Source organism: Lepisosteus platostomus, chromosome 3, assembly GCF_059453375.1.
Source record: "Lepisosteus platostomus isolate fLepPlt1 chromosome 3, fLepPlt1.hap1, whole genome shotgun sequence".
NCBI lineage: Eukaryota > Metazoa > Chordata > Actinopteri > Semionotiformes > Lepisosteidae > Lepisosteus > Lepisosteus platostomus.
In genome coordinates this window covers 61,789,491-61,800,842 of record NC_142613.1, presented here as the reverse complement: position 1 = coordinate 61,800,842, position 11,352 = coordinate 61,789,491, and the positions used below count along the sequence as shown (strand labels likewise).

The 11,352-nt window shown below is 36.9% G+C and overlaps 1 protein-coding gene across 7 annotated transcripts in view; it reads right to left on the bottom strand.

Annotated features, from left to right (window-relative positions):
* Positions 1-8,104: 8,104 nt before the first annotated feature.
* The window catches only part of adgrg6 (adhesion G protein-coupled receptor G6), a 78,398-nt gene continuing 75,150 nt past the window's right edge, over positions 8,105-11,352 (bottom strand). For 6 of the 7 annotated variants that reach the window (XM_088626299.1, XM_088626300.1, XM_088626302.1 and 3 more), the window contains one exon: positions 8,105-9,989. In XM_088626299.1, coding sequence (XP_088482425.1) covers positions 9,811-9,989 — 179 coding nt within the window. In that variant the 3' untranslated portion in view covers positions 8,105-9,810. The remainder of the gene's footprint in view (positions 9,990-11,352) is intronic. The other variant, XM_088626304.1, reaches the window with a different exon arrangement.

Sequence of the window (11,352 nt, the reverse complement as noted above, 5' to 3'; positions counted from 1 at the left end):
GTTACGTCACATTCCTGAAGAAATAAGGCACTATATCTAGGGAACAAGATAAGGCATATTGATTACCATTCTCAAGGACCAGGGCTAGAAAAACCTTCACTTTCAATAAATAAAAATTAGGATTTATTAATGTAAAAGCAAAATCTAAAATGGAAAGCAACATTCACCTTTTGTCCGACATTGTAATGCACACAATCATGAAGTGTGCTTGATTAGATTGCTAGGCACTGAAAGTATTAATATCTCCAGAAGGGGTGGGGATTGATTTAAAACACTGGTCCAAAAACTAAGCTTTTTATTAGATTCACATATTTAAAACATTATTTGTATAGGTTTTAATTTTTATAATATTTTGTGTGTAGATTTATTAATGTGCATTTGTGTACTGATAACTCAATTGATAATGCAAATGTCCAAATGGGTTATTATGAGATACTGTACAGATCTTAACTTGAGTGTCATTTTATCAGTATTAAAACACCTTATTAAAGTTTTGATATTCGCTTGATATTTCTAATTGAATACCAGCTCCTTATTTTAATTTACTCACATTTATTTTTATTTTCTTGATGAAAACTTAATTCAAGTTTTATTTCTCATTGCCTCCTCTCACTCTGAATATAAAAATACAGTTTAGAGACCTTACTGTTTCTTTTTATTTCTCAACTTTTATATTCTTTTGGGTTTCAGCAACCACCAAAACATTTTACGCACATTTTTTTTGTAAATTGTGTGACATACAGTACAGTGTGAACAAATGTGAACAGATTTAAGTACAAAACTAAATTATCTATTAAATTGACATAGGCAAAAGCGAAGCAAAAATTAAATATTGAGTTTAGTTCAACTATGCCATTTAAAAAAATTAAGATCTTGGTATAAATGTGTTTATAATAAAGTGTTCGGTTTAAATCTGTCCACGTCTAAGTCAGCCATAGCAAGGCATTGCAGACACAAAATGACCTGCAGCAGGGGAATGATTGAAACCATTTTGAGGGTTTTGGCCTGTGCATATTTTGGAAATTTCTTGTTTGATCAAACAAAGAAAAGAAACTGGGATATGTCCATCTGGGTGTGTCCCAAGTATTTATGTTCAAACCAGGCAACATTTTGACTGCATTATCTATATTGGCAATGCAACAGAAAACTATGACATAAAATGTTTTCATTGGTTCAAAATGAAAAGGTTCAGGAACAATATGAACTGATTGAACTGATTCTCACATATTTCTCACAAAATTAGTATTAACAAAACACTGTTTCATAGCCAGGTAATATCCCCTTACAATGCATACTGAAACCAACAAGTATTTAGGAAATTGCACAAACTATGCAAAATAAGGACATGCAGCATGACAAAGATCAGAACACTCTCAAACAAGAGGTTTAAACACTGTATTTGAGGCACAATAAAACCTAAAGCTCAAGATATTACTCATAAGAATATATGGTGTCAAAATCTATATCCACCAGCCAGATGTGTTCATTTATGTCCAAAAGCAGGATAATTCAGTTGTTTTTGAAAACAGGGACAATGAAAAGGAGAGGTCCATAATGAAAAACTCATCACATCTGTTAAGTAATAAAATCATGGTTTGTTTTTGACTTTTGAGTATTTATTTTTATTCTAAAGGAATGGGGAAGCTCTGCGTGTTCGATTAAAATGTTAATGCTAGGAGGCACAACTATCAATATTCAAACCTAAGCTCCAAGATTTTTTCTTTTAGTTGGTTTGATCTGTACCAACTGTTTTTCAGTTATTGAATTATGTTTAAAGTTTTGCCTTAATTACATAATATTGTGAAATTACATTGACTGTTAATTTTTGTAAAGTCATTACAGACAGAGTAAGATCAAGCCCAATAAAAGATGTAGTGTTTACATTGGTTGTATTATCATTAGTATAACCCCAATGAAAATTCTTCAAGCACATGTAATTTATTATATCATAACATTTTCAAGACATTGTACCCTTTCAAAACAGTATCCAGGTGTTTTTGTCAGGAATCCTCAATAAAAAGGTATACAGATCCTGTGCAGACGCAGGAGTAGGTACAGTACGTGACGAAGCAGGCGAACAATCCGGTACGTAAGGCGAGTCTGAGGTCAAAAGGAGAAAGGTGGTTCGAAATCCAGGAAGTACAAATAGTGGCAAACAATCCGAAACGAGAGGCGAAGTCCACAGTCCAAAGGGGAATCCAGAATCCAGAATCCAGAATCCAGAATCCAGAATCCAGAATCCAGAATCCAGAATCCAGAATCCAGAATCCAGAATCCAGAATCCAGAATCCAGAATCCAGAATCCAGAATCCAGAATCCAGAATCCAGAAGAATGGGTGGTACAGCATAAATGCCAGGTAGAGCTCTCGAGGAGTAGACTCAGGGTTAGGATGGTTTAAATAGAGCTGCTCGTCGCACAGCAGAGCATGTGCTGATGGATTAACACGTGTGGCGGCGCTTGTTATTATTAACCCGCTGCTGGTACTGGTAAGCTCTTTTGTGAGATGATCTCCGCTGGCTGGTGGTCGTGACAGTTATATTGTCTTTGATATATCTGTAGAACATTTGTTCAATTTTCAGTTGCTTCACCCTTTAAACTTTAATTTACTGTTTTACTGCCCTCCTATTGAGAAAAGCAGTGACAGAACATATCTTCTGAAGGGATACCAGATGGTCTGTCTGTCTTTACATCCTGTAAATCTCACATCCACTTTAAGATCCTAAATCAGGAGTTGGGCAGGTTTTCCTCACTGGTCTCATTGTCAACAACACCTGATCTTTCCCATACATTCTCTTTGTTAAGTACCAACAACCAGTGACAGCACTAAGTTTGTTTCAATTTTTATCCACACTTCATGTGAACAAAACAATATAACCATACTGTATCCATGTAACATCTTAATTACTGTACATTTTCTTGGTTTAACAGTAGAGCACAAAGTGCATTGAATAACTAATTAATCTGACATATTTGTATGTTAGAGAAGTGCATGCACAGGCCTTCATTTAGTGTGATTTAACAACCTCTTTGGAGGTTGTAAGAGAAGTAAAAAAAGGCCAAATGTTAAGAAAATGTCTGATTTAATGAGTTTCTTAGAAGTTAAGGAAGGTTTTGTAATGTCAGTTCTGAAATTAAAGAATACAAGGGGTTGCCAACGTGAGAGGTGATAATGAATGGTTTGGCACGAGGAGTATGATTGCATCAGAGCTCAGTGGAAAGGACAGGCTGAGGGAAAAGGGACTTGGTAGTAAAATTCCAGTGAGTAGGTTGTCAATGTGATGTGAAAAGGTTGGACTAGAGTGGCTTGCATGGAGAAGAGACTTGGGACCCTGGTTGAATCTGGGTGCTGGAAGAATTCAGAATGGACTGAAGCAGCCAAGATAGAAATAAGTGAGGTCAGAGGGCTGAGGCCAATTGCTGGGAGACCTGTGTGAAGACCAGGGGGCTTGGGGAGACTGAGAGCAGGAGTCTGAGTGATGCCGCCAGCCACTGTGGTGCAGGTTTTGGAGACAGATAAATGAATGGAAAAAGCAAGAAGACAGCAGTGATAGTGAATTGGAAATGGAATTCTGGGTAGTGCTGTGTTCCAAGAGAAATTCAGCATCTTAATCAGACTGGAGTTCTGCAGCTTGCTGAGGCACTGGAAGGTTTGGGATTTAGTTTCTTTTGAGCAGATGGATAAAGGAAGTCACCAAGAGTTATTAAGGTCTGTCTCATGTGAGAGCAAGTGTAAAATGGTAACATGTGAAACAAAATGCACACCTTGGTAAAGAATCATTAAAGAATGATTTATATTATCCATGTAGGTAGGCAAAAGCCGGCGATATTATGGTTTGACCTTCACTCAAGCTTTTATCTGAAACCTCATTTAGAATTCATACATTAGTTGATTGTGTGGAATGACCTGTGGTATTTAGTCTTTAAAAAGTTAGTTTGGTTCTTATTTTGGCTGTACTGAACATGTGCATTAAATGACCTTTTCAGACACTTTGGCTGGATCTCATTCTTTTGGTTTTGATTTCAAACATTGTAGGTCTATCAGAAAGCAAAAAGCTGAGAGAATTTAATAAATGGGAAAAAGAGGAATATCAGTGGAAAGTTTACCCCCATCTTAACTGCATTTTTTTTCTTATTACCAATAAAATTAAGAGTAAAACACAAGTGAAGGGAGATCGATACTTCAATGTGAATAGTACCTTCACTGGAGCAGGCCCAAGTGTCAGAGTCACTACGCATCCACTCATTCACCGCCGCATTCCAATGTTTACTGTTCACCACAATTAATCCATTATTCAACCTGTTTTCACCTTTCTCCCTGCCTAAACCTTTCTGCGGCACACTTCCATGCTCACTATTGAGTTTCACTCACCTGAGCTACTCCTTTTGCTGTTTGTCTAGCAACGTTTTGGATTACGGATTCAGCCTTACCACCGACCACGGACCTGCTTCATGATTTGGATTTGGAAATCTCTCCCGACTCTTGGTTTACTGATTTGGCCTCCCCATCAACTACAAACCTGCCTGATGGATTGAATTTGGTTTTCAGACTCTGCTCTCGGGATTACGGATCTGTGCCCTCCTTCTTGACCGCAGTATTGCCTTACAATTTGGACTTCGGTAACAGGACTCACACTCTCCCTCTCTACCGTTCACTCCAGCCCCGCACAGGGTCCGAATCAGCCCTACTGGTTTCTGACACCAAGCTAGTCAAAGGACTCAGAGCAACATATTCCCAGCACAAAAAGTTTTATTGGCCTAGGTCAGCACCACTCTCCCTCTGCCTCCTAGTAGCTACTCCCTCTCTGTCCTTGAACACATTCCACCATTTCCTATATAAGACTGTTCTCTCATTCTGGTAGCTACACCTCACAAACACACGTTCCTTGATGCGGCAAACAGGTAAGTGTAATTTAATGTGATGTATGCTTAGTCTTTTCTGTGAGAGTAGGCCCATAAGACTTGAGCCTCACATATTGGAATAACATTACACAGACATTACCCTAAACCATTGTTTAACAGTAGGTGTACCAGCTGTGTGGAAGAGTAAGAATGTGTTAAAAATGTAAAAATAAAATATTGAATGGAAAGCCTATTCGGTAAAACCACTCAAATCCTAATCTGTATAATTTTGTACATTGTGATTTGTTGCATTTTTTAACTCCAGATTTGATCTTTATCACATTTAATAATATCCCCCATTATTGTGCTTGGAATTCCAATCAAAGAGACATACAGTAGAATGTTGATTTTACAGTTTTGCACAAGTCAAACTTCAAGATGTTGTTAAACAGAAATTTGAGAGAAAGTAATATTCTCTCTAAAAGGCCATTCAAACTGGTGTGGTGGCTCTGTGGCTAAGGCTCTGCGCCTGTAGCTGGAAGGTTGCTGGTTTGTATCCTGTGGCTAGCTGAGGAATCTTACTCCGTTGGGCCCCTGAGCAAGGCCCTTAAACCCAACTGCTCCAGCGGTGCCCTATCAATGGCTGAACCTGTGCTCTTAATGTACTGTAAGTTTCACTCCTTGTCTGTGTGTCTCATGGAGAGCAAGTTGGGGTATGTGAAAAGTCCAATCCCTAATACAGGAAATTGTATATGGCCAATAAAGTGACCTTAATATAAAATAAAAATGCATTTCAAAACTTTACTGACCTATGTTATGACTTCTTGCATCAATACAGCTGCCTGCCACGGAGTTCCAGTCTCAAGCAAGCCAGATCCTTAAATGTTATTGTTTGCTGACTTGCAGTCATACAATACTGTATATATTTCTCATTCACTCCATTCTCCACCTGTGTTCCTCCAAAGTGTTCCACTTTGTGTATCTAATACTTTGAGTAAAACTACTGCATTTACAATTATGATTTCTGTTATTCATTGCATTTGTTCTTCTGTACACTATTTTTTTAAAAGGTGTTTTTGAATTATACTTTTGCGATTACTGTTTGTTTACATTAGATCAAAAAGATCAAGGAATAAAACACTGCTGAGTTACTTGTACAATTTTGCAAATAGGTAAGGCACAGGAGATTTTCTATTTGAGCAATAGTATTTAAAGTAAGTTATTTCTCTGTTACGTGCAGTGCCTTCAAACAGTGTCCATCCTTCTGTAAAGTTTATACATTTTAGGAACAAGTAATAGGTTTATACCATGCTGAAAAGAGAGGAAAGGAAACAAAATGTTTCAGCTGTGGAGCCTTCTCCGGGAGCCTTCTTTGACACCTGAAGAAGGCTCCACAGCTGGAATGTTTTGTTTCCTTTCCTCTCTTTTCAGCATGGAATAAACCTATTACTTGCTCCTTTGCAGCCTATGCATGCTGACGCGGCGACCCACTTGAACGACTTTATTTCTGTTTGCAATGTAAGAGTTTGCAATCCTGAAAAACATTACATTTTAATCATGAAAATGTGAAATAAGACATAAAGAATCTACACAAACTTCAAACTGGCACAAGAAAAAAAATCTGATTGTGTGTAAATTGCATTTTAAAGAAAATGAGATGATCAAGTAATCAGCCTCTTTGCTACAACACGCCTAAATCAGTCCAGGTAATAAAGAATAGCTGAAATGTCACAAAATGGGTGTAACCGTCTCTGTTTCTGTATAACCAAAGTGTTTAGCTTCAGGGTCAATCTCTCTGTCTCTGTAAATTACTTCAGAAAGATAATTAAGTACTATAGGTATTTTTAAGCCATCGGTCGATTTGGTTTGCAGATATAAATAGCATCCAAAAAAGGTATGATATCCAACTCGGCTCTAGTCATTTCAACCAAATCTTACAAGATGTTTAAGAATAAAGGGGAAGTTGTAGGAATTTCCAAGGCTGGACCATGTACTTTTCCTTATGATGCACTGTATGGAAGTTCTTAACTGAAATTCAGGATGGGTAATATTTCAGATTTCATCATAAAAATTCCAGATGTTATCCCTAAAAACTATAATTATCATTCACAAATCCCTCTCTTATGAATGATCATATACCACACCATCTCCACCTTTGTAGCTACTCCATGGTTAACTTCTCATTCTGCATAGGGGTGCCAGGCTCTTCATCCTATGATCAAAGGGATGGCTCTCAGCCAAGTGGAATAATCCAAATGTCATGATACTTGAATTTATGTTATGTTTTTAAAAGTTCTCAAAGCGCTCTAGATTCTAGATTTAAATGCACATAGGCAAGGTGATTCCCTGAAATCCGTGGGAATAGAATTGAAGAGCTTTGGGTCGAGCTTTGGGTCGGAGAGAAGGCCCTGTCACCCATAGAATTTAAATGAACTTGGAGCACATATCGAAGACTAAAGTCAGATGAATGAAGACTGTGAAGTGGGGAGTAGACAGATAAAAAGTCAGAAAGGTATTGAGGTGCTAAGCCATGCAGATCCTTATACTGTGAGCCTGAGGATTTTGAAGTTGACTAGAATACAGTTGACTTTATAAGGAGGCAGTGTAAGGACTCCATGGTAGGTGTAACGTAATCACTTGCATGTGATGGTCGGGCTTCTGTCTGCCGAATTCTAAAATATTGAGAGTTAAGGGGGGGATTTAAATACCCAAGTGAGTAGGGAATCACAGTAAGACAAACGTGTTGACCAGATTTTCTGCTACAGTCAGAGACAACATAAGATGTAGTATGACAATATTTCTGAGATGGAAGACTGATGTTTTTACAATATTCTGCACATAGTCAAGCCAGGATCAAACATCACCTGAAAAGTCTTCGATCTTTCTTGAAATTCCAACACAATGCCATCCATTGATAGGGTTACTAAATGAGTTTTATGTAATTGATGGTACATGGCGTGTAGCAGGTTTAGTAAGGAAATATATTTAAGCATCATCAGAACAGAAATAAACATCCTGAAGTGCATCCAATTCTGTGTTGGCATTATTCATCAACATACAAGATTTAGAAAATTGTAACTCTAAAGCAAGTAGCTGTTTTTTTTATCCCACATTTTTAATTTACTTACGATGTGGTCTAATATGAGAGTTCATAGGATTGATTAAAATATGAATTGGACTCAAGAGGGATAAATTATGGACAAAATAACTTTCCATAATAGCACCTTTCTATTGCTAAAGGATTTAGAACACTTTTCATGATGATTTGTGGACTCAACATTTTAATTCATATTAATTTTTCTAATATGCACTGAAAAACAAGTTAGAAATACACAGCACACCCAGGTCCAGTTTCTCTCCCACAGCACTTTTTCAGTTTTTAACATCTATTGTATTTAACTGTATAACCCAACAATTTTATTACAAGATAACATTGCTTTTATTATGGACCATACTAGTTTTTCTGAACATTCACAGAAAATTACATATCCAGCCTATCATGTGTAGGCCATTTATAATGATTGGAAATGTACGCCAAAAACATTTCACACATGAATTTATGGACATAAACTCTGGGGCAAATAAAGTTACAAACAAACTGGTTCTGGGATATTCGTCATCAGAATATACTCTTAGAGTGACCACAATAGCCACCTTCATTGATCCAATGGACAAGTTAGAGAATTAGAAAACAATCTTCTGTATTTTTCTTAATGTTTCAAACACTACTTTTCCACCACTTTGTCCAGAACAGTCTTGAAAACTATATTTGATGAAAACCTTTATACTCTGATAACAACATAAAATAATACACCCTTCTTCCTCATTTTATACTCACCATTGCTTTTGCCTCTCAGGTTTATTTAGAAGGCACCAACCTTAGCTATGGATCCACTATAACTGCTGTGATGGTTCACACACTTTATAATAAAACAACACAATGAGACATTAATGGTCTCAAGACAGGTAGGACACACTACTATTCACTTTAGCGGCATTATATCAAAATAAAAAGTCTGAATAAGAATATTGATCTCTATTTGTCACAAGATAGTAGGCCTAAATACTTAGCTATAATAAGCACACTGAAGTTGTTTTGGGCAAAATCAAACAAATTAGCAATGTTTTTTTTCAGATGGTGAACATGGTGATGTTTGACAACAACTTTGTTTAAGCTCCACTGTACTGAAGAACACCTACTGTAGCCAGATGTGTGATACTGCTAGTATGAATCCATCATGATCAGCACCCTTCTCTCCCTTTCAGAAGAAGATATTAGACTTTATCTTACTCAGTAGTAAAGCACTTTCAAGCCGAACTATGAAAAGTATGAAAAATATTTGTAAGAAGGTTTACAAACAGATAATATGTATGTGTAAGCTTTGGTAACTGTTTAAAGATGGCTTACAGTGCTTTCCAGCAAAAGAATAAGTTTCTCAAACAAAAAACAGGAAGGAAAGCATCTAAAATCAGAGACGTTCCTTTTCAAAAGCCAAAAGTGGCATTACACACATCCAGTAGTTTTGTTAGTCTTTGTGGTTTTGAAATATTCTGAAATGTTCTGAAATGTCCAGATTTTTTAGCGGTTTCTCTCTTTTTATTTCCTGTTTGCAATTCCATGTCACTCTGAGAGCAATGTGAAGGTCCCAGTGCAAGGAAACATTCATACACAAGAAAGCAAACTATACAGAAACAGAACATGGAACAGGCACAGAAAGCAATTAGAAAATACACCAAAAATAAATATTATCAAAACAAAGAACCAGTTTAAAAAACATCACAGTATGTAATTCTCACACTACGTTCTTCCTATTTATCTATACAGTTAGTATTTTATCTGCTTTTGCTTTTAAGTTCTATTTACTCATGATTGTATACACATGTTCCAATTACTTTTTTTACATTACTGCTCGGGCCACTCTCAACTTCAATGGGGATTCACATCACATTTGCAAAAGGAAGGGGTTGTTCTAGAACTTGGTGCTGTGGCTGAAGCTGTCTGACATGATGATGTTCTTGTAGAAGTTGTCAGAGCGCACAGAGCAGTATCCTTTCACTTTGTCAATGACCTGGTGCACAGGAATGATGGAAGTAGGGTCCCCTTCTACCGGGTTCAATTTAGTGTTAGTCTGGTCAGAATACATTTTACCTGGCAATGACAAAACAAAATATAAAATGAGCATCTTTGAAATTTAGTCATGGAAATTATTAACACCAATTTATTTACTTCTGCAGGATGTTTCCCTTTTATTGTGTTATTTTTAGTTTTTGATGCATTTTTGTTCCAGAATTATTAAATCTGTCAAGATCAGTTGCATATCTGTGTAGTTTAGGCTTAAATATTTAAGGTCATACCCTGGATGTGTATAAGTTAGGCATTGAAAAAGACTGCAGGGTTATACTACATCTAAGGTAACCTTCAGATTCTGTGACTTTATTGTGCTCCCACAGTGAAAGAAAATAACAAAATAAATCAAGCTTTAAAGATTTTTTTTTCTAAATTGATATGATTACTGCTTATTTATAACATACATTGTATGGTATAATAAGAAATACAGATATGCCCTGTATTTCTGTAACACTTCAAAATATTTTTATACCTGCATAGTAACCATGAAGTGACTGAAGTTGAAACATGAAATGAATATCAGGTATCAGGTGGTAACCTGGAGGACTTAAATGCAAGCTAAACTTAAATGCAAAGTTCTGGGATTAGTGATCAGTATCACTTGTAAACTGTTTTAAGATGCAAAACAGCAGCTGAAATGTGTTAAACAAAAATGAAAAGTGAAAAGCAGATTCTTAGTGTTTTTAACTGGGACACTAAAAAGGTCTTAAGTAACTAAGCGTGAGAAAAAATAAAACAGAAAATGTGGAACACTTTTATTCACAGGGCTATACATAACCCATATATTATCGTGGACCATTTCTTTGCAAACTTTTAAAGTTAGATAAGTTTAAGCAACCATCTTCCTACTGCATCCTTAGCGTATGTCCCTTGAAACACTCCATATTAAGTAGGAACACTGTTTAGACTACTAAACAGTGAGGAAAGCACAAGAAACTGACAGGAAACGCACATGTTTTTAGTATCCTATTTCAGTTTATACCCTCCAAGCTTGCGACCATCAATTGATTATGTCTTGGCTCACAGCAGCTGTACTTCTGGTACAGCAAGGGGCAGATACTACCTGCCCCCCCAAGGACCCATCCATCTGTTCACAAATTGAAAGCTCCATAGCACCTGACAGGCAGCTGGCACTGAACAGAGAAGTGGTACTGTATGAGTCTTACTGATGTCACTGCATGTCTGCAGGACCTCACTGCAAGTCCAAGAGAGCCCTGCCCCACTAATCCCAACTTTACCCTCAGAGCTGCTCTACCAATTGTGTGCCATACTGAAGGAAATCTCCCCCACAGGAGGCTATATTGTCCAGATAAGTTGACTGATTGTGAGTAGTTAATTGGTGTAAAGGATGTCATCAGGCATTCCTTGCAAGAAGCCAAGATAT